Source organism: Bos taurus, chromosome 6 (genome assembly GCF_002263795.3).
Source record: "Bos taurus isolate L1 Dominette 01449 registration number 42190680 breed Hereford chromosome 6, ARS-UCD2.0, whole genome shotgun sequence".
In the NCBI taxonomy this organism is placed as follows: Eukaryota; Metazoa; Chordata; class Mammalia; order Artiodactyla; family Bovidae; genus Bos; species Bos taurus.
Genome location: NC_037333.1, coordinates 93018294 through 93044772, shown reverse-complemented (window position 1 = coordinate 93044772; position 26479 = coordinate 93018294). Strand labels below are relative to the sequence as shown.

The window sequence follows — 26479 nt, the reverse complement described above, 5'->3', positions numbered from 1 at the left end:
TGAGGGACCATATTAGAACAGCTTCTTGGTGAATAGCATGGATACTGGAGTCTGGCTGACTCAGGTTCCCACTGGACTCTACTTGGCGCCAGCTACTTGATACTGAGCAAGTTACAGCCTTAATTTCCTCCTGCCTGTTTTCCTCTAAAGTAGTTGTCCCACTGACCCCGTAAAGCTGGTATCAGGACCAAGTGAAAAAATAGAACAAGTAAGGTGCTTCTTACAGTGTCTGCATCAAGGCTGAGCACCAAAGTCACAGGAATATTATTTTCGGGCTGAATAACCCTGGTTGCCTGCATTCGTGCTCTGTCGTGTCCTGTTCTTCATGATTCCATGGACTGTAGCCAGTCAGGCTCCTCTGTCCATGGGATTTTCCAGGAAAGAATACTGGAATAGGTTGCCATTTTCTCCTCCAGGGGGTCTTCCTGACCTAGAGATCGAACCTGCACCTCCTGTGTCTCCTGCATTGGCAGGCAGATTCTTTACCACTCTGCCACCTGAGATGCCCTGGTTACTCTAATTTTTATCGACAATTTATCTTTAAAAATGGTCATCATTTTTGTTTATTGCTTCTGATCCCTCTCTAAATCCCCTAATTTTCTTTTTCAATGAAGTGATCAAAATTGTAGAAAGAAACTAACCATGGTGAACAGCCTAGGCAAGTTTCTTCTTTGTTTACTTCACTTCTTCTTTAGGATCAGAAGTGAAGGCTGTGTGGTATGTGGCTTGGAAATGCATTGGGGCTCTTTTTCTACAATTAATTTTTATTGGGAGTATAGTTGCTTTGGCTTCCCAGGTGGCTCAGTGGTAAAGAATCCGCCTGCCAATGCAAGAGCTGTGGACTCGATCCCTCGTCTGGGAAGATCTCCTTGAGAAGAAAATGGCAATCCACTCTAGTATTCTTGCCTGGGAAATCCCATTCACAGAGGAATCTTGCAGGCTATCGTCCACATGGTCGCAAAAAGTCAGACACAATTTAGCGACTAAAACAATAACAAAATAGTTGCTTTAGAATGTTCTGATAGTTTCTATAGTATAGCAAAGTGAATCAGCTGTACATATACATATATCCCTTCTTTTTTATATTTCCTTCCCATTTATTTCCCCATAGAGCATGAGTAGAGTTCCCTGAGCTACACAGTAGGCTCTCATCAGGTTATCTATTTTAAACAGGGTATCAGCAGTATATGTATGTCAATCGCAATCTCCCCATTCATCCCACTCCCTCCTTTACCTCTTGGTGTCTGTATGCTGAATCTAGAAAAATGGTATAAATGATCTTATTTGCAAAACAGAAAGAGAGGATTTGGAGCTCCTAGCAGCAAAGATTTCCATATTTTGTAAGTGGTTGTGGAAACAGTTGTGAGAGTTTAAGGAACCATGGGAAGTTTACACAATGCATACATGGGTGGAAACCAGTGTTTGGGGGAATAGAGGCCCTCTCCCAATTTTAGACACCATGTAAACACCCTGTAGCCCGGTGCATCCCAGGGAGCAGGGGGTGACCCTTATAACATCCCCAAATACCTGAGCACATGGACTAAGATTTACACCAAGTGATCATGAGGGCTTTACAAGTTACCAAGCACTTTCACGCTCTGCACCTCCTTTGATCCTGGCAGAAAGCGTGTGTGAAAGTCAATTATCCCTATTCTAATACTGCAGATGCGAAGGCTCTAAGAGCTTAAGTATCTGGCCTGGGGTATCTGTACTCCAATTCCACATACTTTCTACTATGCCATATCACTCACCGTGTCCAAAGCCTTTTAACCTAACCTTGAAATCCAGCATTTCCATGTGAGTATATATTCCAGTGTAACAGTGAAGCCATTTTAATAAGTGGGCTTGTCAAATACATCCCTGAATCTGCAGTATGCTTACAATTATGGTGCAAAAATAAAAATTCAAAGCTATGCACAGGGGAAAAAAAAAGACTCAGATATATTATAGCAAAATAAAAGGCAATTGGGTTTAGGCAGGTAGATGGTAGAGAGATTATTTTTCTACTTTTTTCTGCATTCAAAATTCCCCTTAGTGAACATATGTTCATAATGAAAAATATAAGTAGTGGGTTTTTCCCCCAAGTAGCCCAAGAGTCAAAAAATTCATCCAATAGCAAGGAAGGTTCTTGTAGGAGCAGAGAGGGGCCTCCCCTACCTCCTAAGAAATTGGGGCTTCCCTGGTGGCTCAAATGGTAAAAAATCTACCTGCAGTGTAGGATACCTGGCTTCAATCCCTTGGTTGGGAAGATTCCCTGGAAAAGAGAATGACTATCCAGTCAAGTATTCTTGTCTGGGAAATCCCATGGACAGGGGAGTCTGGTGGGCTACGATCCATGGGGAAACAAAGCATCAGACACAGCTGAACCACTACACATGCATGCACCCCTTCATCTCATCTTCAGCCACTTATAGATGACCCAGCTCTGAGTCGCACCATTCAGAATGGCATCAATTCTCTGTGGGCAATACACCAAAGCAAGGGCAGGAATCACTTCTAAATTTTGACAGAAGTCCAGATTTTGTCCTGAAGAGATCAACTTATATTCAGAGTAGCAAATTAAAACAAATAAATAGAATTTTACAATGAGCTCCATGTCTGTCTCAGCTACTCATACTGTCTCTGAATGAATCCCCACCTGGAATTTCTGAGAGTGTGACTCTGAGGACAGTGGAGTAAAAGGAACTAACTCTTTAAGATCACCTGTTATTCACCAAAGGAAGGGGGATGTCAGTGGGACCATTCTCTCACATGTCAGTCTTCCATCCAGAAACACTCAGAAACTATTGTGGTGGGAAAACAAAGCACTTCTGGCTTGGGTCCCGCCTCACAGGATCCCTCAAGAGGTAAGTCTGGAAGCTACCTAAACATTTCCTTCAATCAGGCTTACTCACCTTCACACAGTCCAGTGATCTCCAAGTAAAACTGGGCTCTGCACCGGGACAGACACTCGCCTGAGGTGATGTTTGCGCCTGACAGCGGCTCAAACTGCAGTCCGTCCTCTGGCTTCCTGCACTGGGTGCAGTGGGAGTGTGCTGGACCCACACAGGTCAAGCAAGAGGTATGACAGGCTGCCAAGGGGAACAGAATGCAGGAGTCAGCCCGAGGATCAGATAAGCATTGCAACCGAGGGGAGTCCCTAAGGAAGTCCGATTCACTCAGAAAAGTTCACCAGATACAACCTTGCAGATAACTGTTTTTCCAGCATTCTCCATAAAGCCCAGGGGGATAATAACAATATCTGTGAGAGGCCAAATGAGGGTGATGCTAACTAGCCATGTCTCTCGGGTCCTAGAAGAGCTGCCAGGCTAGATCACGGAGGGAAGAAAAAAGCAAACTGGACAATATTGGCTTGGTTCTCCAGAGAGTCACATACAGAGGAGGATGATATAATCTCAGTTTTTCATGGAAGATTTTAAGAAGCATTCCTATAAAGGCTGTTACTCTATTATGTGCAAAACTGGTAGTTGTGTTACTGTCCATTACAGCATCCATCACCCACTACAGAGGGGTCCAGAAATTCTAACAAAATTCTGTTAGAATTTATATGAGGAAAGGCTGCTTTTCTAGACAAGGAAGAGGCCCTTTACAGCAGCAACAAACACTTGACAATCCATCATGGTTTCTGGTTTTCCTTGGCTGCTGGCGAGAATCAGAGCCAGAGTACTCAAAATCTCTCCTGCCCACACTCTGATATAATGGTTGCTCCCATCTTTTCAAAGATTCTCTAAATTGTCTTTTTCGGGATATTTATAGCAGCTGCCCTGTTTTAAATACTTTTTTTTTTCCCTTGTAACTATCCTTCACAACTTTTCCAAGGTGCCCTACGTATAAATAAACATAAATTAACTTCGCTTAATTAAAATGTTTGCTCCCAACGTTCCAGTTTCAAAATGCTCAAAGGAGATTGCCCTCCCTATGAGCCGAGAGCCTTTCTGGCAAATAGCTATGGAAGATTTTCCGTTTTACTCAGCCCAGAGGCATTGCTGGTAACTCTCAGTTTGCTCAGCAGCATCATTAACAAAAAGAAGTTCTTCAGGGAAAAACAAAATGAAGGCTAAGAAAAACATTAGTAATGCTCAGAGGATTCAAAAGAGAGGAAAGAAGAACTGGGTTCATTTTAAGGCACAGGAAAGGGAATAACACACCCCTCAAGGATGACCAGAAAGACAGTGGCCCATTGAGTGTTATGACAAATATTCAAATGTGATTTTTCAGATTCTCCCTTTGATAATGAAAAAAAAAAAAGCTAATAATACAGGCATAACCATATGGGATACACTAGAAGAAGAGCTGCCCCACAAAGTAACTTATCTCTATGTCCTTGTGATGGGAAAGTTTATCAGGAGTGATGATAAGGGACTTCTCTGATAATCCAGGGGTTAAGAATCCACTTTCCAATGCAGAGGATGGGAGTTAAATCCCTGGTCCTGGAACTTAAATTGCACACGCCCTGGGGCAACTAAGTCCCTATGCCACAACTACTGAGCCCGCAAGCCTGAATGCTGCAACGAGTCCCAGCAGAGCAAATAAATAAATGATGATGACACCAACAATACCTTTGCAGACACCATGGTCAGGGTAGAAGGCCTCTCCACAGTTGGGCAGACAGTGGCCTTGGCGCAGGGCCTGGGGGTGGATGCAGGCGGTGCAGTGAGCGGCCGTGGGTCCTGAGCAGCTGGCACATGAGTTGTGACAAACTGAGGGAGAAAGGAATACAATGGGACCAGGGTAACTAGAGAGTCCACTTCTTGGCCGGCCTCCTCATGCGCGAAGATGCCCGCTTTTCTATCCTCAATCCCCCTCACGTGTTGCACCAAATCAAGGGGCATATGTGTTCGGAGGTGGTTATGTTACCAGTACCACTCACGCTGCAACTCTGCCCATCTTTCATCCACGTTCTATTATTTATTAGCTACCCTTTATTTGGGCTTCCCAGGTTGCGCAGGGGTTAAGGGGATGCAGTCCAAGAGATGCAAGAGACCTGGGTTCAATCCCTGGGTTGGGAAGATCCCCTGGAGGAGGAAGTGGCAACCCATTCCAGGATTCTTGCCTGAAAAACTCCATGGACAGAGGAGCCTGGTGGGCTACAGTAGACGGGGTCACAAAGAGTTGGCCATGACTGAGTAACTCAACACAAATCCTTTATTTAGTGTTTGTATTGTGTTTTATATATATTGCCACTTTTAATCTTCATAGCAATGTTACTGCAGTAGGAAGTATTAACCTCATTTTACAGATGAGAAAACCAAGGTCATGGAAAGTTAAAAAATTTACTAAAGATCACAGAGCTAGTTAGTAGCAGAGCTGGAATTTAGCCCAAGGTCTATCTGAACCTAAGACTCCCCAGGCGAATAGGGAAGAGGAGAAAGTTCATGGATCTGGGTGTTGGGACCCCTGGCATTTTTGAAGGGCCTGTCCCCTAGCTTATGCCCTTAGCCAAGACTGGGTCTCTCCAGGCCTAGTTTCCTTGACATATGCATGGTGAGACATTGGGTTCAATGGTCTTTTAACACACTTACAGTTGGACATTCTAGGAGTCTAAGTAAAAATTATGTTAAAGGATTTGACCACTACATATGGCAGCGTCAGGCATGCCTCTCTCCTGCTTTGGTCCTGGCTAGTAACAACGGGACACTCTGACTCCAAGAGGCAGATGGCACCACGCTGTTCTAATTAACAGGAGTGAACCCTGGAAGAAGGTTCTGGAGGACCATGGTCAGGAGCTGGGAGAGGGGAGTGTGGAGACAGGAGGAGATTGCTGGGGACAGAATACTGAGGACAAGAGATAAAGAGTGGATGAGTAAAGAGGCTGACAAACAAACAGGAGGCTGATGATTCAAGGTGGTAGGACGGGTCTAAATATCCTGCCCAAACAGACGCTAGAAGTGGAAGTAAGAATACACATGCTTGTTTCAGAGAAGAAGGGCCATCAGGGTGTCTGAGGCAGCAGTAAGTTCCCATCTCAAACGGGAATGTTTCCTAGTTTAAGATGTATAAGTCTGAAAAAAGATACTATATAAAGAGCACATAAAACCAAATTTTCAATAGATACACACTTTAGCTTTACAAGCTATCAAACTTGGTTTGCTTTTTTATTTTCCTGGTGTGCTATAGTTGCCAACATATGTGTTTACAAATGCCATCTAAAGAATGATGCTCTCCTACCTACAGCCTGAGTGAGTAATGGTTAACAAGTACACAAGTACACACAAGGACTGTGTGAAGACTTTAGAGGTTTTCTTGGCATTTCAAAATGATCCCATGATCTTTAATGATGATTGGTATGTGTAAGCCCCTTATTTAATCACATTACTCCCCCAGCATCCACCCATATTTCCCACCCTCATAACAGATATATTTTCCTTTTAATTTGCCATTTACTTACCATGCACACAAACTTCCAAGTGAGCAACATACAGCACTGCGTGTAATCAAACATGTGTTAATTACTTTTTTGGTGATGACGAGGATGATGGTAACAGTTACCCATGTAACTTACCTTTACATCTCCCAGTGGCATCAGCATAGTACCCACCAGGGCATTCAGAAATGCATTTCCCATCATGCAACACGGTCTTCTCCACACAGGTAAGACATCTGGGACTACTAGGGCCACAACTCTTACAGGATTGATCACAAGCTAAAGGGAAAGAAAACCCATCAGAGAAAATCAATAATGAACAAAGGGAGCAAAGGAAGTCTGTTCTTTCAACGTCCACAGTTGGCATCAACATAGTAATCACATTTCTGGCTGCTCAGCTGAGGTCTGTTTCCTTGATTCAAAATGTTCTGTATTCACAGTTGAAGGAGAACTCAATAAGTATTCACTGAACTAAGCATAACAAATATTCTGAGGCTCACCTACCAGTGTGTCCAATTTAATATGGGATTTAAAGTCAAAACGGCTTTGGCAGTAGGGTTCCCAGATTTAACAAATAAAATACCAGATGCTCAGTTAAATTTGAATTTCAAGATAAATAAAAAATAAGTTTTTAGTTTAAGTTTGTCCAAAATAGTTCATCCTATATTTCATCTGACAACCCTAGTTGGAGAGAGAATTCAGAGTTCTACTAAGCAAGGCCATGCTATAAAACTTCAGTTCGAATTGCTGAGTTTCATACAATCTTCTAAAATCTACTCGTTCACTTATTCATTCAGTGAGCCCTGAACACATTTCTTAAACTCTGTGTCAAGTACTGTGCCAGGTAGTAGAGACACAAAATCCAAATCAATTTGGTCTCAGCTTTAAGGAACTTGTTAAGTCTACCAGAGGGAAATAAACATATGCAATATTAGGAATACTAAATGTATTGCTCAGATTAGTCTGCATAAGCATCATAGAAATTTCAACAAAATGTGTGTGGGGTAAGAAGTATGAAAGGTGAGGAAAGGATTCATGGAAGAAATGACGCTTGAGCGCTGTCTTAGATACCAAGTCAAAGCATGCCAAGATGATGGGAATATACTCTCAGCTGAAGCAGCGAAGCAAGTATAGGCCTAGAACCTGGGAAAGCCATGAACTGCAGGACACCAGGCTTTCCTGTCCTTCACCATCTCCTGGAGTTTGCTCAGGGAAAGGCTTGGAAACAGCAGTTCTGTTTTTTTTGGCCAGAAAAGTGGGAAGGGCCAGATTACAGAAACCTGTCTACCAGACTCCATAGTCTAGATGCTCATCTTAGGAAAGCTTTCAGGAGCTTCTCTCTACACAATTTTTGGGTTTCCCTGGTGGCTCAGAAGGTAAGAATCTGCCTGCAATGCAGATTAGGTTCGACTGGGTTGGGAAGAGCCCCTGGAGGAGGACAACCCACTCTAGTATTCTTGCCTAGAGAATCTCATGGACAGAGAAGCCTGGCAGGCTACTATCCATGGGGTCACAAAAAGGCGGACAAGACTGAGTGACTAACACTGTCACACTCACTACAATTTTTAGCATAGTAAAAATATGGCTATGTTTGTGTTTAAGCAGGATCACTTTGGCTTCAGCTGGGAGGCAGTTTGGAGGGATGAGGAGGGGACTAAGGGACCCAGTTGGTAAATTGTGGAAATGCTTGGGAAACAAGATGACTGGGAGCTGCGTCAAGTCTGAATGAGGTGATAGATTTAAGAGCTGTGTAGGTGGAAGTGTCTCAGATGGCTGCCATGGGCCTAGTACAGGGAATGAGTGATGCTACTCGAGGAACCAAAAAAAAGAGTAGGTGTGGGGGTTCATCTGGGACACATGCAGTCCAGTAAACAGCCTGACTGACAGTTCTGAGACTCAGGGGAGGGCCCTGGGGGTCATCACATACAGGTGTGGTTGTTGAAATCAGAAACAAGTTGATTTATTCAGTAAAGGGATTTCCCAGGTGGCACTTGGAGAAGGAAATGGCAACCCACTGCAGTATTCTTACCTAGAGAATCCTGTGGACAGAGGAGCTCGGTGGGCTGCTGTCCATGGGGTCGCACAGAGTCGGACACGACTGAAGCAATTTAGCATGCGTGCATGCATTGGAGAAGGAAATGGCAACCCACTCCAGTATTCTTGCCTGGAGAATCCCAGGGGCAGAGGAGCCTGGTGGGCTGCTGTCTATGGGGTTGCACAGAGTGGGACACGACTGAAAACTTAGCAGCACCAGCAGCAGGTGGCACTAGTGGTAAATCCACCTGCCAATGCAGAAGACTTAAGACACACAGGTTCGATCCCTGGGTGGGAAAGATCCCCTGGAGAAGGGTACCGCAAGCCACTCCAGTATTCTTGCCTGGAGGGCTACAGTCCACGGACATGACAGAATTGGACATGACTGAAGCGACTTAGCACGCAAACATGCGTAAGAAGATGTATTGTTTCTCCAGCACTGTAAAAGCCCAAGGCAAATACGGATGCCAGGAGAGGTTTTTAAAAAGAGAAGAGTTTTAATAATTGCTGAAAGCATATCTAGGAGAAAGAAGGGAGATATATTAAAAAGTACAGATGGAGAGATTAGCCTTGAACAGAACAAACTCCTTTGCTGAACAGAAAACAAAGTGGAGGGTAAATGCAGTAGCAGGTAAGTCTATGACTCAAACACACTCATGGCTAAATTCTTTAAAAACAAGCCAAACACACTTCTTCTCACTATCAGAGAACCGATGATTCAGGAAGAGAGAACTACTGAGAGATTTATTCTGTTTGTTCTCTTAATCTACCTACACCATCCTAACTTCCTGAAAAACATTTAAAGAACTTGAGGAAAAATATGGCAATTGATGTTGTCAAATAAAGGATAAAAGGAAAGATATACCCATTTGAATGCAGAGTTCCAAAGAATAGCAAGGAGAGATAAGAATGCCTTCCTCAGTGATCAATGCAAAGAAAGAGAGGAAAACAATAAAATGGGAAACACTAGAGGTCTCTTCAAGAAAATTAGAGATACCAAGGGAACATTTCATGCAAAGATAGGCTCAATAAAGGACAGAAATGCTATGGACCTAACAGAAGCAGAAGATATTAAGAAGAGGTAGTAAGAATACACAAAAGAACTATACAAAAAAGATCTTCATGACCCAGATAATCATAATGGTATGATCACTCACCTAGAGCCAGACTTCCTAGAATGTGAGGTCAATTGGGCCTTGGGAAGCATCACTATGAACAAAGGTAGTGGAGGTGAAGGAATTCCAGTTGAGCTATTTCAAGTCCTGAAAGATGATGCTGTGAAAGTGCTGCACTCGATATGCCAGCAAATTTGGAAAACTCAGCAGTGGCCACAGGCCTGGAAAAGGTCAGTTTTCATTCCAATCCCAAAGAAAGGCAATGCTAAAGAATGCTCAAACGACCACACAATTGCACTCATCTCACACACTAGTAAAGTAATGCTCAAAATTCTCCAAGCCAGGCTTCAGCAATATGTGAACCGTGAACTTCCTGATGTTCAAGCTGGTTTTAGAAAAGGCAGAGGAACCAGAGATCAAATTGCCAACATCCGCTGGATCATGGAAAAAGCAAGAGAGTTCCAGAAAAACATCTATTTCTGCTTTATTGACTATGCCAAAGACTTTGGCTGTGTGGATCACTATAAACTGTGGAAAATTCTGAAAGAGATGGGAATACCAGACCACCTGACCTGCCTCTTGAGAAACCTGTATACAGGTCAAGAAGCAACAGTTAGAACTGGACATGGAACAACAGACTGGTTCTAAATAGGAAAAGGAGCACGTCAAGGCTGTATTTTGTCACCCTTCTTATTTAACTTTTATGCAGAGTACATCATGAGAAACGCTGGGCTGAAAGAAACACAAGCTGGAATCAAGATTGCCGGGAGAAATATCAATAACCTCAGATATGCAGATGACACCACTCTTATGGCAGAAAGTGAAGAGGAACTAAAAAGCCTCTTGATGAAAGTGACAGTGGAGAGTGAAAAAGTTGGCTTAAAGCTCAACATTCAGAAAACGAAGATCATGGCATCCAGTCCCATCACTTCATGAGAAATAGATGGGGAAACAGTGGAAACAGGGGCTGACTTTATATTTTGCGGCTCCAAAATCACTACAGATGGTGACTGCAGCCATGAAATTAAAAGACGCTTACTCCTTGGAAGGAAAGTTATGACCAACCTAGACAGTATATTGAAAAGCAGAGATATTACTTTGCCAACAAAGGTCCATCTAGTCAAGGCTATGGTTTTTCCAGTAGTCGTGTGTGGATGTGAGAGTTGGACAGTGAAGAAAGCTGAGCACTGAAGAATTGATGCTTTTGAACTGTGGTGTTGGAGAAGACTCTTGAGAGTCCCTTGGACTGCAAGGAGATCCAACCAGTCCATTCTAAAGGAGATCAGTCCTGGGTGTTCTTTGGAAGGACTGATGCTGAAGCTCCAGTACTTTGGCCACCTGATGCAAAGAGTTGACTCATTGGAAAAGACTCTGATGCTGGGAGGGATTGGGGGCAGGAGGAGAAGGGGATGACAGAGGATGAGATGGTTGGATGGCATCACCGACTCGATGGACATGAGTTTGAGTGAACTCCTGGAGTTGGTGATGGACAGAAAGGCCTGGCATGCTGTGATTCATGGGGTCACAAAGAGTTAGACACGACTGAGCGACTGAACTGAACTGAAAGTTCATGAATACTTAACAAAAGTGAAAAGGGTGTGGTTGCCACTGCTGGAGATAGCTGGAAGAACCATTGTGGGAGCAGTACACGAGGTGGACAACCTCTCCCTCCTCACAACCAGATTCCATGGGCACTGGGGTCAGCGCTACTGTTACCCAACAGGGCATTTGAAGTACAAGGGGCATTTAAACCAAACAGTATTGAGATGGATTGGCTTGTGAAACATAATGGCCCAAACGATACTAGTGATGGACAGTACAACTTCATGGACTGCCATCTGATTGCGGCAAAGAGGAAATAGTTCTTTCAGGGGTTGGAAATCGTGCCAAATGGAATAACTCTGATGATGGACTACCACGGGAGAAGCACAGGGGAGGCCTTCGTGCCTTTGCTTCAAAGAAAATAGCAGAAAATGCACTTGGGAAACACAAGGAAAGAATGAGGCCCAGGGCTATTGAGAACCTCAGAAGTAGCAGCAAGGAAATCAAAGGATTTTATGATCCACCAAGAAGTTTGCTGGGCCAACAACCAGGACCACACGATAGACCAATAGGAGGAAGAGGAAATTATTATGGAGCTGGGCATGCAAGCATGTATGACAGAATTCGATGAGAAGATGATGGGTATGATGGTGATTATGGAGGTTTTGATGACTATGGTGGCCACAGTGTTTATGGCTACGGAAATGATGCCTTTGATGACAGCATGAGCGATGGAAGAGGTATGGGAGGACATGGCTATGGGGGAGTTGGTGATACAAGTTCAGGTTTTCATGGTAGTCATTTTGTACATATGAGAGGACCACCTTTTCAGGCAACTGGAGATGACATTGCTAATTTCTTCTCACCACTAAATTCAATCCAAATGCATACTGATATTGGAACTGATGGCAGGGCAACAGGAGAAGATGTAGAGTTTGTGACATATGAAGATGCAGTAGCTACCATGTCCAAAGAGAAGAATAACACACAACATCAATACATTGAACTCTTCTTGAATCAAATTCATGGAAGGCGGCTCAGGAATGGGAGGTTACGGCAGAGATGGAATGGATAATCAAAGAGGCCACAGATCAGCTGTAAGGATGGGAATGGGGAACAATTACAGTGGAGGATACGGTACTCCTGATGGCTTGAGTTGTTCTGGCCTGGGTGGTGGAGGCAGTAGCAGTTACTATGGGCAAGGTGGCATGAGTGGAAGTGGATGGCATGGGATATACTAAAAACATAACCACGGATATAAAAGTCCTGCCAACATCATCTGGTCTACTAGACTTTCTTATAGATTTCCTTTCTTTTATATTTTAAGAATTTTATGACTGAAGGAATGTGTTTTCAAAATACTACTTAGTAAAGCAACAGATTGTGATGGGAAAATTTGTTTTCTGTAGGTTTTATTTGTTGTATGTGTGCGTGTGTGCTAAGTCACTTCAGTAGTGTCTGACTCTTTGCGACCCTACGGACTATATCCCACCAGACTCCCTGTCCATGGGATTCTCCAGGCAGGACTACTGGAGTGGGTAACCATGCCTTCTTCCAAAGGATCTTCCCAACCCAGAGATCAAACTAGTGATCTCCTATGTCTCCTGCATTGGCAGGTAGGTTCTTTACCACTAGTACCACCTGGGAAGCCATCTGTTGCATACTTTGACTTAAAAAATAAGTTTTTACGTTCAAACCACTGATGCTGATACTTTTTATATACTAGCTACTCCTAAGAATGTGCTGCTTTCATAAGATTAAGGCTGATGTATTTTACTGTTAGCACTACAAGACGTGAAAAATGAAATCAAAAGTCACTCAGTTTTGTCCGACACAGCGACCCCATGGACTATACAGTCCTTGGAATTCTCTAGGCCAGAATACTGGAATGGGTAGCCTTTCCCTTCTCTAGGGCATCTTCCCAACCCAAGGATTGAACCCAGGTCTCCCACTTGCAGGTGGATTCTCTACCAGCTGAGCCATTATGTCTACTTTTTAAAGATGTAAGACACAAATCCATGTCTTGAGAGTCTTACCATTGGATTTTGCATCTGATGTTTGGAGTTTTAGAGCCATTGCATTAAAAAATAATTATATGCGGCAAAGAAAAAGGTACTTTTTACTTTTAATCCCTTTAATCAATATGGCTTTTTTCCAAACTGTCTAATGGATCAAAATAAAACCTGTTGATGTGAATTCAGTTATTAAACTTGCTACTTGGTTTTTCTAGAAATGTTATTAATGTAATAAATATCAAGGTGGGAGATAAGTAAAAAGGAAAGAAAGGGATAATTTGCCCAATCAGACACTGAGACATATTGCAAAACAATAGAAATTAAGGAATAAAACAAACAATGTGACAGTGGTATAGGAATAGAAATTTAGACTATGAAATACCTCAGAGACAGATCTGTGTGCATAGGAAAATTTAATATCCAATAAAGATCAATGGAGAAAGTTAGATTGAATGCTGGGAAACTGGATCATGAAACGGAGAAAAATCAAACTGCATCTCACAGAAGTGGACTCTAGATGGATGAGCCTACATAAAGTTAAAACTGAAATTAATAGAATTTCTTCTATTAATTGTAGTGTAATTTCTTTGTGAACTTGAACAGGGTAGGTTTTTATCTTAAAATTTCAAAAGCAAAAAGTTAAAGTAAAAAATGATGAATTACATATTTTTGTTCAATGAAGGGCACCACATTAAAGGTTAAAAAGCAACAAAATGGGAAAATGTTTGTATATTTAAGAACTGACAGAGTTAGTATCACAAAGTGCAAAGAACTCCGTAAAATCAACAATGAAAAGGAAGCAAGGCCAGTGAAACCATGGGAAAGACACATTAAAAACAGTTTATCAAAGAGGAAACACAAAAGTCCAACAGGAGTTGAAGATAAACTCATTAATAATCAGAAATAAGCAAATTAAAGCATAATGCCCCTGTATACTTATTGACCAGGAAAAAACCTGAAGTTTGATAATGTCAAGTCATGGCCAGAATGTGGAGATGAGACAGCCCTGATGCTTGGGCGTATAGATGCTGGTGAGCTACCTGGCACTACTTAGTCCCATAAAGAAAATGCAGACTCAACACATAAAGAATAAATTAAAATTAAAAAAAGAAACCAGTAATTCTGTTCTGGGGTTATCCATCAATCCCATGAAACCTTCCCCACACCCCCTCAGGCTCATTGAAGGATATGTTGCAGGTTGCTCACTGGTGTTCCCTAGTGATGGCATGCAGATGGACAGATGTGGGGAGTCTGTCCCTGGGAGAGTGGGAATGCAGACCAGGAAGAACCACGCAGCAGTGAGAAGCAAATGCCTAGATGCTATAACAACCTGGGTGAATCTGAAAGACATACTGCTGAGTGCAAAAAGGACAACATGAACTCTGTAAACTGGTATGAACTCTATACCATGGTATCATTTAAGAAAAATATACATATACATATAGAGAATAGCACGTCAACATGTACATTGCCATATGTAAAATAGATGAGCAGTGCAAGTTGGATGCATTAAGCAGGGCACCCAAAGCCGGTGCTCTGGGACAACCCAGAGGGATGGGATGGGGAGGGAGGTAGGAGGGGGCTTCAGAATGAGGGAGGCACATGTATACTGGTAGCCGATTCATGTTGATGTATGGCAAAAACCATCACAATATTGTAATTATTTGCCAAATAAAACAAATTAATTTAAAAAACATGGTATCATTTAAGAAAAATATACATGTACTCACTGAAAACAAAACTCATTTTACATGAGCCCATAAAAACGAAAGGATAAAAAATTTAAAATAGTTGCCCAGGTAAGGAAGGGAAATCAGTATAAAAGGAAGGAAGGAAAGAGAAGAAAAAGAGAGGCGGAAGGAAGAGAAAATGTTTAACAGAAACCTCTGACTTTGCTTTGATTTATGTGTTAGCCAGAGCCAGAAAAGCCCTTCATAACAGCACAGGTACTTACATGACTAAACAATGAGGAGGTTTTGTCCTTCGAATTTCCCACCCTTTATACCTAATATTTGTAAAACTTAAAGCATGTACCACAGACAAACTTGGTTGTTGTAAATTCTTCCAGCCATTGCAAAGCACCATTTATAACAGGTTGTGCTGGATTTTTCTCAGCACTCAACTTGAGATTTCTACAGATATGGGTTGCTTGGGTTATAAATTATTAAACCAACACCAGCTGGGCTTTATCTCAAATAGCACTAATCTGAATTGAAAGTAAGTCAGCTTATCACCATCAGACGTCTTAATTAACATTCCGATAGCAATCAGTGACTCGGTTCACCGTTGCTTTAGAAAATATTTATACAAACCTTTCTGAAGGCATTTGACACAGACTTGGAGAACTCGAACAATTTTATGAAGAGCGTAAACTCCAGTTTTGTCCATCAAAAGGGCCATTGGTCAATGCCAACGGCATCACAAAGTCTTGTATCTGCTAAGCACATGGCAGGCATTCACTAATTAACCAATGGTCAGTTGGCCAATGGTTGGCTGACTAGTCAGCACTGGTCCATCCTTGTGTTTGGAAGTTCTCTTTCTGCTTTGTTTCAAAATGTATACAGATAGCATTTCAGATGTATACTTTCTCCCGAAGCCACCTGTTCAGCAGTCTTCTTTTAAATTCTTCCAGTCTGCAAGGAGGTCTGGTTTTCTTCACTCAACCTCTTAGCCCAAGTAGACTCCCACCCCTCACTGCCTCAGGCTCACACTAACTGGGTATCACTCCTTTTACTTACACACATCCCTAGCAAAAGTTGCTTTCTCAATCCAGATAACATCATCTCGGTAGCAGGTCTGTGTCACTGCTCCCGACAGTGACAGCAGCCAGCTTCCTTGGGGAATTAAAAGGGTAGATGCCTCCAGGCTTTTGAATTAGTGCAAATTTGACATCTGCCGACCTTAGGAGAATACATCTGGCTTAATTGAGCAGGGAAGTGATGCTGGCAGAAAAAGATTAAAATGCTCAGGGTAATGGCAGCCTGTTTTTCTTTCCTCGTTCTCTCCTGAATCCACACTAAAGCCACCTGTGACTTGTCCAAATCGAGTGAGGTTTCTCACACCAGAGATACTGATGGATCCTTGCACGGCTTTAAGCAAGCAGCTGCCAAGAGCTATCTCTCTTCTCTGAGACAAGTGCATTTGTCAAGTCTCAGAGATCATCTCATGTGTGCTGTTGCCCTGCTCAGTAAACAAAATGAGCATAATAACTTGAGAATGTTTTATGGGCTGCACATTTTTTTTAATTTAGTGGACTTAGTTATTTAAAAAAATGCATGAGACAGGGTGCTCAGGGCCGGTGCACTGGGATGACCCTGAGGGACGGGATGGGTAGGGAGGTGGAAGAGGGATTCAGGATGGGGAACACATGTACATCCATGGCTGATTCATGTCAATGTATGGCAAAAACCACTACAATATTGTAAAGTAATTAGCTTCCAATGAAAATAAATAAACTATTTTTTTTAATGTCATCTGACTTTTCAATATTGACCATCACAATAAATTTGATTCAAACCTTTCATTCACCATCAGGTGCTCACCCTGTGGACCAGCCACAGGGATAGCTGGCTGATCTAAAGACTGATAGAGATGCAAGAGATGCAGGTTTGATCCCTGGATCGGGAAGATCCCCTGAAGAAGGGAATGGCAACCCACTCCAGTATTTTTGCCTGGAGAATCCCCATGGACAGAGAAGCCTGGTGGGCTCTAGTCCATGGGGTCACAAAGAGTCAGATATGACTGAGTATGCATGTACACAAGCACAGGAAGACAAGGAAGAAGGAGGAGAAGAGGGTCAAGGGAAAGGAGAAGGATAGGGAACAGGAAATGGGCAGAGGTGCATAAAGAGGGATCATGTTATAGCAGCACCAGAGCAATTATTAGGCAGTTAAGGTCTAAACTCAGAAGACCCAGCATGAATCCCAACTCTGCCCCTCATTAGCTCTGAGACCTTAGGCAAGTTTCTTAGTCTCTCTGCTTCTTCATCTGAGAACAGAGGATGACGATAACTACCTCAGAAAATTGCTGTGAGGATTAAACACTAAACACAAAGCACTTATTCTGTACCAGGCACTGTGTTAAATGCCTCACCTACATTAATTCAGTCTTGGCATGGCCTCTGAGTTAGATGTGTGCTGCTGTAACAAATGACCACAGACGTGGCTTAAAGCAACACACATTTATTATCATACAGCTTAAGAGATCAGAAGTCCTAAAATCAAAGCATTAGCAGGACTGCATTACTCCTGGAAGCTCTGGGTGGAAGAATCTATTTCTTTGTTTATTCCTTGTCCCTTTCCAGGTTCTATAGGCTGCCTGCATGCTCATGGTCCCTTCCCAGCATCGCTCCCAAAGTCTGCTTCTGTTTCTGGTCTCCTTTTCTGATGCTGATCCTCCTGCCTCCCTATTAGGACCCTTGTGATTACACTGGCTTATTCAGATAATCCAGGGTAACCACCCCGACCTCAAGATCCTTACCTTAATCATACCTGCTGCTGCTGCAAAGTCACTTCAGTCATGTGCGACTCTGTGCGACCTCAGAGATGGGAGCCCACCAGGCTCCCCCGTCCCTGGGATTCTCCAGGCACGAACAGGGGAATGGGTTGCCCTTTCCTTCTCTAATGCATGAAAGTGAAAAGTGAAAGTGAAGTCGCTCAGTTGTGTCTGACTCTTAGTGACCCCATGGACTGCAGCCCACCAGGCTCCTCCATCCATGGGATTTTCCAGGCAAGAGTACTGGAGTGGGTTGCCATTGTCTTCTCCTTAATCATACCTACAAAGTCCCTTTTGCCACCTGAGGCAGAATATTCACACATGCTACTGATTAGGACAGGGGCCTAATTAGGCCATTTGAGGAGCCATTCTGTCTCCCACAGAAAGGACTATTGTCAGCATTTAACAAATGGGAGATTGACATAGGAAGAGATTAAGTAACTTGTCCCAGGTCATGCTTTTTCTCCCAACATGTTCCTGCCTCTCAATGGGTTAATGTTTAGCACATGGGACAGTGCTCTGCACAAGGAGCACGAAGTTGGGTTAACTCTTATCGTCTGAAGTTGTCTTGAAGGTTGAATAGACAATACCTGCCTCAGTTTCAATTCAAGGGCACCAACATCAAAAGCAGGGTGGCCCTTGGCTGGCCTGGGAGTCCCAAGGAGTGCCTTGATCCCCACGCATATACGGAAGCTGGGCTCCTCTCCCTCCAGCTACGGGTCTGAAGCAAGCGGCCCGAGCCTCGTGGTCCTCATATGCATGTAGGACAAGGTTACAGAGAGCATCCAACCTGACAAGCAGTTGGGGGACAAAGGTGAAAATTCAAGGGGATTCTGTCACTGGGAAAAAACATGTTCCACAAACTACTAAAACACCGCCAATTCTAATGTGCTACGTGTGTGCTCAGTCACGTCTGACTCTTTGTGACTCCATGGTCTGTAGCCCACCAAGCTCCTCAGTCCATGGGATTTCCCAGGCAAGAATACTGGAGTGGGTTGACATTTCTTTCTCCAAGGGATCTTCCCAAGAAAGGGACTGAACCTGCATCTCTTGCATTGGCAGGCAGATTCTTTACCACCGAGCCACCTGGGAAGCCCCATTGGGAAACCAAACTTAGCATCATTTTCATATTTGTTCAGTAGAAGAAGCGATGGTTTTTGGTGCTATGATTTGAATGAAACAAGGGATGCTGGAAGAGCTAAAACCGCTTTGGCCTGCAAAGCAGGGCACTTACCACTGCAGGTCCCCTGCTTGTTATAAAACCGGTTGCCACAGCTGCTCTCACAGCCACCCTCTCTTAGCACGTGGAGGGGGTCTCTGCAGGCCAGGCAGTGCTTCTCTGTGGGACCCCAGCAGGCGGCACAGGACTCGTGGCAGGCTGCAGGAAGAACCCAGAGTAGAAAAGACTGACTGCAATTTTTCTTTCAAAGGCTTTAGAATTTATAAGGAGGATGTTGGAACCTTCAGTCCTAAACCACTAGGCACATATGTGCACTGCAGGAGAAAAGAACCACCCCCCACCAAAAAATAAAAGAAAAACATTTCCCGTTGGCCACAGGCATAACTTCCGTAAATTATTGCTAGGAGAACTGGAACAGGAAACCAGAGGCTTTTGAATAATGGGAATCACAGGGAATGGAATCATAATTTTCTAGACAAATATGGTCTGTCTAGTGAAATTAGAAGGCCCTCCATCACCTTGCCTTCGAAACCACACAACAAAGTGTCAAACTAGATAATTGCACTCAACCTCCAACACGTCGAGCATCCGCTTATGAGGGATGCCATGCACTCTTGAGAGTCCCTTGGACTGCAAGGAGATCCAACCAGTCCATTCTAAAGGAGATCAGTCCTGGGTGTTCATTGGAAGGACTGATGTTGAGGCTGAAACTCCAATATTTTGGCCACCTGATGCGAAGAGCTGACTCATTTGAAAAGACCCTGATGCTGGGAAAGTTTGAGGGTGGGAGGAGAAGGGAACGACAGAGGATGGATGGTTGAATGGCATCAACGACTTGATAGACATGAGTTTGGGTGGACTCTGGGAGTTGGTGATGGACAGGGAGACCTGGCATGCTCTGGTTCATGGGGTCACAAGGATTCAGACACGATGGAGTGACTGAACTGATTCTGATGCCCTCTTACCCTTGAATAGACTTTGAAAGATCCAGTACTGCTTGACTTCTGTTGCTCCTTCCTGCCCTTTCCATCTCTCCCCAACCCCAACTGTCCCACCCTTGTCTTCCCTCACAACTCTTACAGCTCAGCCTCTGGTTTCCCCATAGCATCTGCTCTAAACTGGTATCTTGAGGACTCATGAAGCCTGCCTTTCCCTTATACCTTAGATTTTTAACTATATGTTGTTTCTAGACCAGAGTTATTCCTTTAAGGTATGACCATCTCCTCCTTTTCCAGCATTTGATTGTTTTATTACTATTCATTCTTGTTCTTCATCTTAGGCCTATAAAGAAAGGTCTATTCTGAATGACTGAATATATTCAGAGTTGGCACACTGTCTGTAGGGCTAACATCATCCATCCTTCTGTTAGTGTGTGGGCTGTGTGCTTAGTTTCATCCGACTCTTTGCAACCCCATAGACTGTAGCCCGCCAGGTTCCTCTGTCCATGGGGATTTTCCAGGCAAGAATACTGGAATGGATTGCCATGTCCTCCTCCAGGGGATCTTCCCAACCCAGGGATCGAACCCAGATCTCCTGCATTACATGTGGATTCTTTACCATCTGAGCCACCAGGAAGCCCAAGTATACTGGACTGGTTAGCCTATCTCTTCTTCAAGGGATCTTCCTGACCCAGGGATCGAACTGGGGTCTCCTGCACTGCAGGTGGATTCTTTACCCACCGAGCTACCAGGAAAGCCCCTGTTAGTGTATCCTGATTTTCAAAATGTTTTCTTTACAATGGAGCACAACCTATTTTTCAGAGATATTCATTCTGACCAGAATTGGCAGAGAGAATGCTTTTGCTGGTCACAGGTGACTTGGGAGCTATACCTAAGTAACTTAATTAGGCGTCCCTTTGGAATCAGAAGAAAGGAGGCCTACGTGGCAAATCTCAAGACCTAGTCCTCTCAGTTCTAAAGTGCAAAGAAAGGCTTTAATTTCAGACAACTTTTCTCTCCAACAGACTTAGCTGCTGCTGCTGCTAAGTCGCTTCAGTCGTGTCCGACTCTGTGCGACCCCATAGACGGCAGCCTACCAGGCTCCCCCATCCCTGGGATTCTCCAGGCAAGAACACTGGAGTGGGTTGCCATTGCCTTCTCCAATGCATGAAAGTGAAAAGTGAAAGTGAAGTCTCTCAGTCGTGTCCGACTCTTCGGGACCCCATGGACTGCAGCCTACCAGGCTCCTCTGTCCACGGGATTTTCCAAGCAAGAGTACTGGAGTGGGGTGCCATTGCCTTCTCTGTGATCAACTATACTCTAATATAAAATTAAAAGTTAAAAAAAAAAAAAAGAATAACAGTAGTGGGAGTGCAAGGGACTGACAGAAGGAAGATCTGAAGAATGAGACGTGGCCAGCCATGGAGAGAGCCAGAGAGCAGCAGCAACAAAGGAAAAGGGAAGGAGCTTGGGGGTTCAAGGAACTGGAGGCTCCTCTTGTGACTGGACCTGGTGGACATCTCGGGGTACAGTGGGGAATAAAGGGTACAGTGGGGAATAGAGGGCACGGTGACCTGATTCATGGCTGGAAGGGTAGGCAGAAACCCTATCAAACTTGATCTCAGAGACCATGGAAAGAAATTAGGATTTTTAGCCTAACTGTGATATGAGTCAAGAATGGGCTTAAATAGGATAAACACAAGCCCTGCTTGAGATGTTTAAAAGTTCTCTTTGGATGTCATGAAGAGGGGGCTTAAGGACTTGCATGCTGCAGGTAGATGAGCATGGAGCTGACTGTTCTGGTCCAGGTAAGAAATGAGAGTGGCAGGTGGAAAGCAAAGCCAGACAAAGTTTACTTACTTGTCGTCTGGCTTTCTCACTAGGGAGCTCCCTCACCATAAGGTCCATAGGGGCAGAGTCCATACTCTTTTGTCAACTCAGTTGAGCACACTGCTTGGTACTCTACAAACTCCTCTTATACTTGCCACCTTATTTACAAATGGTGCATGAAAACGCTGCTTGTGTTGAGATAAGCCACTGACGCTACTTAAAACCAAATACGTGGATGCAAAGATCCCAGGAGCAAATTCTACCCTGAATGCACATGAAAATTTTCATTCATTTATTCAACTACTCTCAACAGCTGATTGCAGTCACTATCTGAAGTGTCTATCAATGTTAAGGGCTTCTGTCTTACTGAGGAAGTGGAGTTGATTCAAAGCTGTTACCCAAACAAACAAACAAAAATCCAACTGCATTTCTAAGAAGGCATGCTATGCTAATCTATCAATGTTCAACAGAAGCACCTACCACATGCAAGGTGAAGGACTAGTCTAGAGGGCCTTCCCAGCTGCCACAGGTAGGCCAGAGCACCAGGGACTAAGTCCCCAGGGCACGACAGGGAGTGAGGTGAAAAAGACAACAGGGGTCAGATCACGAGTGTCAGGCAGGCAGAGGTAAAGGACCTTGGATATCATCCCCTTAAAAGTTTTAATCAGGGCAGAGGAATTGATCAGTTTTGCTTTTTAGAGTATGAACTTTGCAGTGGGGAGAGGAGAAGGTGATTAACTCAAGACATCTTTAAGGAATGAAATCATCCTTGTCCCAGAAGTGAGGAGGAGATGTGAAATGAAAGAGCATTTCCCAATTGTTTCAGGGACTGTCTGATGGCAGTGCATTATATCAGCTGCACTGGCAGTTGAAACATTACAAATACTTCCAACCTGTTTGGTAAATGGTACCCTCCCTGATACTCTGTCTTCAGCCCTGGGGACACTGCAGACACCATATCCAACGATGAAAGGTCTGACATAGGAGAGGGTCTTGGGTCTCTGCTCCTTCTGACCAGTCTGATCTTTGCCATACCGCTTGTTAAATATTTTTAATATTACCCCCCATGCTGCCAGTGAGGACAGGGGTCAAAAGATGAGCAGGATGGAGGCCCTGGACTTAGGGATGGCACTAACCCCTGTCACACACTGAGACCTACCTAACCTTTCACCCCGCCTACTGTTACCTCCCTCCACCATACCAGCTCTATGGAGCAGAGACTCTAAGCAGACCATGTGATGATCAAGGGTCTAGATGCCCCACACCACACAGGACTGACCCAGCCAGCAATGCCTCTGGCTCCTTCCACGGTCCCTGAATATAATCCTGCATACATCTGAGAGGCGTCCTAAAGTGTCACTATGTCTATGACGCTTTGCTGAACTTGTCCAGACAAAGCCAGTTACTCCTTCCTCTAGGTTCCTGCAGCCCTTTGTACATGCCTCTCCTGCTACTTACCGACTGTGCATGCATGCTAAGCCGCTTCAGTCTGACTCTTAGCAACCCTATGGACTATAGCCCACCAGGCTCCTCTGTCCATGGAACTCTACAGCAAGAACACTGGAGTGTGCAGCCATGCCCTCCTCCAGGGCAATCTTCTGGACCCAGGGATTGAACCCGCCCCTCTTACGTCTCCTGCATTGGCAGTTAGGTTCTTTACTGAATCACTACCTGGGAAGCTCATGCTGGATCTATCTACATTTAGAGCCAAATGTGATGCTGGACTTTCTCCTTTTTCCCATCTCAAAAAAAAAAAAAAAAAAGGCATGTTCCACAGCCAGGCAGGACAGCAGAAGGGATTTTTATTTTAACACAGGACTATGCTGAGCTGTCATTTCTTTCCCCCCCTTTTTTTTTTGAGTTGTCATTTCTCATAATGACATACTCCCACTGTGTTTTGCAATTGATTTCTAATTTCTAACACTGAACATATGCTACTGCAGATAATCTCTCCTTGCAGGCTTATTTTACATGGAGCTTTTATTTCATTTGGGTTATTATGAAAAATAAAAGGTCAGTCCCTGACTTTTCACCATAATTTCTCTTAGTGATACATGTTCAGCTCACCCAGCGTTTGAAGTGTATACTGTGATGATAAATTAAAACAGAGGATGAATAAGAGAAAGCCATCATCTTATCTCACGTGCAGAAGACAATTTATTTTGGAAAGCCCCTGACTCTTTCGAGAATAACAAGACATGTGTTAGCTTGCCGAGCAATTCCTTTCAAAATGAAAGGGATGAAATACTCTTCTTTTTGGCAACTCTCTATTGAAACCCTACTCTAAAAATAACAAACTTCTTTTCATATTTGATAATTTTGAAATAGAAAGTTGTAAAAAAAAAAAATTCAACCTGTGCTACTCAAAGAATAAAATGCAGCCCTTTCCCAAGGAAATGTTAAAATACCTCCTAGGGACCATTTCTTGTTTTCCAGGAAGCCTTTAAAAGACCCCAGGTAGTGGACATAGATCCTTGTTCCCTCAGCTTTCAAGTTTAAACTGCCCCCCAGGAAAAAGAAGGAATCTTGGATTCTCACCATTCCATGGAATTCTGGAATGTCTCCCGTCCATAACCAGAAAATAAGCATGCTAGGTTAGTGGCCCTTTTAAAGTCATCAGTGAGGGTGTAGTTTGGATTTCCAAATTGCCAAGAAGTTTTCACTCTCAACTACATGAAGCAGCCTAAACTCCAGGCATAAGCAAGACACCATACACAAGGTAAAGTTCTTCATCCTGGTCCTTATCCACATTGTGGCCACTGCTAACTATCTTTCACGACTCACACATGACTAGGAAGGACCTGCCAAGTTTTAAAGTTTATCAGGAGCAGTGAGTAAATTTCTAGTAAGACACTCTTGTTGGATGAAAAAAATTTTCCCATCTTAAACTCAACTTCACTGGCCCTTGCTCTCCTCATCTGTAAAGTGGGAATAATAATATTTGTTGTACTTAACTCAAGGGGATACGGCAAGATGATGTACATGAGAAAGCAGAGGACACTGAATGCGATCCTATGAGTGGCCCACCCTATGGGATCGAACAAATCTCATTTCATCTGGTGCCCAAAGCAGAGTAATTATAAAGGGAGCAAATTAAAATGTAACACAAGGCAGAAAGGGTAAGGATGAAAAAGACTATGGGAAAGGATGGTTCACTTAGAAAGGAGCGAAAAGAAATAACAGAGCCCACAGGGATTCCTCCAGCAGTTACATAAAGGAGCTGCAGTCTTGCCCAGAGGCTGCCTACTGTAGAGTTCTTTCCTTGTAATTGCTACAAAATATTAACAAAAACCCTTTGGAAACTGATTGAGAACAGCTCTGTGATGCTCACAGTGAAGCCCAGATGCTGGGCAAACTGCGCTCTCTTCCTCCATCACAGCCACACGTGAGGCCAAGGCTACTAGTCTAAGAAGGACGGACAACAGACGCCAGACAAATCTAAAAGGAGGGTGTCCTCTGAGTCACTACCATTCGTGATCCTTTTACTTCCACCTGCTTCTGGCCCCTACCAAGTGGTCTCTGCCCTCGGCCTTCCTCCCTGTACCACCAGAAGCTTTAACACCTGACATTGCAATGCCTGGTCTCCATGTGTTCTGAAGACCCATATGTACTTGAGGGAGTTCATAATAGAAAAATAAAAACAAATGAAAACATCTTCATTCTCTCAAATAGGCGGAGATGTGAAAACGACCAGGAGAGCAGCAACTAGATGCAAAGGATTGGATGTACACACAGAAACATGTATGCATCTTAGAAACAGGGGTCAGTGAGGGAAACAAAGTCATCCATGGCAACAAAGGTGCCAGTCTAGGGTGTGTGCTCAGTTGCCTCTGACTCATTTCGAACCCCATGGACTGTAGCCCGCCAGGCTCCTCTTTCCATGGGATTTTCCAGGCAAGAATACTTGAGTGGGTTGCTATTTCCTCATGAAGGGGATCTTCCTGACCCAGGGGTCAAATCTGTATCTCCTGCAGGAGGATTCTCTACCACTGAGCCACGGGGAAGCCCCTACCACTCTGGGGAAGAATAGAGATAGAGGAGGTTGCGCTTATGCTGGGAATGGGAGTGTATGGGAAATCTCTTTCCTTTCCTTTTAATTGTGTGGTGAACCTAAAATGGCTCTAAGAATTTCTAAAGTCTTTACAATTTAAGAAAAAAAGGAAAAGAATGAAATATCCTTCTGTTAATATGTATGACAAACCTAGACAGCGTATTAAAAAGCAGAGGCATTACTTTGCTGAAAAAGGACCGTCTAGTCAAAGCTATGGTTTTTCCAGTAGTCATATATGGCTGTCAGAGTTGGACTATAAAGAAAGCTGAGTGCTGAAGAATTGATGCTTTTGAACTGTCGTGTTAGAGAAGACTCTTGAGAGTCCCTTGGACTGCAAGGAGATCCAACCAGTCCATCCTAAAATAAATCAGTCCTGACTATTCATTGGAAGGACTAATGCTGAAGCTGAAACTCCAATCCTTTGGTCACCTGATGTGAATAGTCAACTCATTGGAAAGACCCTGATGCTGGGCAAGATTGAGGGCAGGAGGAGAAGGGGGCAACAGAGGATGAGATGGTTGGATGGCATCACAGACTCAATGGACATGAGTTATAGTGAATTCCCGGAGATAGTCAAGGACAGGGAAGACTAGCCTGCTGTAGTCCACGGGTTGCAAAGAGTCGGACAGGACATAGCAACTGAACAACAACAACAACATGTATGAATATTTAAAATATGTGCATACAAAACAGTAAGAGTGCATGCATACAACAAATCCACATTAAATCGCATTAGAATAGTTAAGTGGGGAAGGGAAGTGGGGACAGGTAATGGGAAGAAAAGGAATAAACAGGAAGATAGATAAGGAGGAGAATAGCCTGGCACAGGCTAATGATGAAAAGGGGCCATGAGTGGATAAGAATGACTAATTCAACTTCCTTCATATAAATCTCCAAAATAAGTATAAATAAGTTA

The 26479-nt window shown here is 43.6% G+C and overlaps 1 protein-coding gene and 1 pseudogene across 1 annotated transcript in view; one reads left to right on the top strand and one right to left on the bottom strand.

The window, feature by feature from the left end:
• FRAS1 (Fraser extracellular matrix complex subunit 1) overlaps nt 1-26479 on the bottom strand; it is a 534366-nt gene that overhangs the window by 250715 nt on the left and 257172 nt on the right. Inside the window, 4 exon segments of the mRNA XM_059887796.1 lie at nt 2895-3071; nt 4560-4700; nt 6503-6643; nt 18799-18942. Of these exon segments, the coding sequence (XP_059743779.1) occupies nt 2895-3071; nt 4560-4700; nt 6503-6643; nt 18799-18942 (603 nt within the window).
• Nucleotides 10677-12436, top strand: LOC101902382 (heterogeneous nuclear ribonucleoprotein H3-like; annotated as a pseudogene).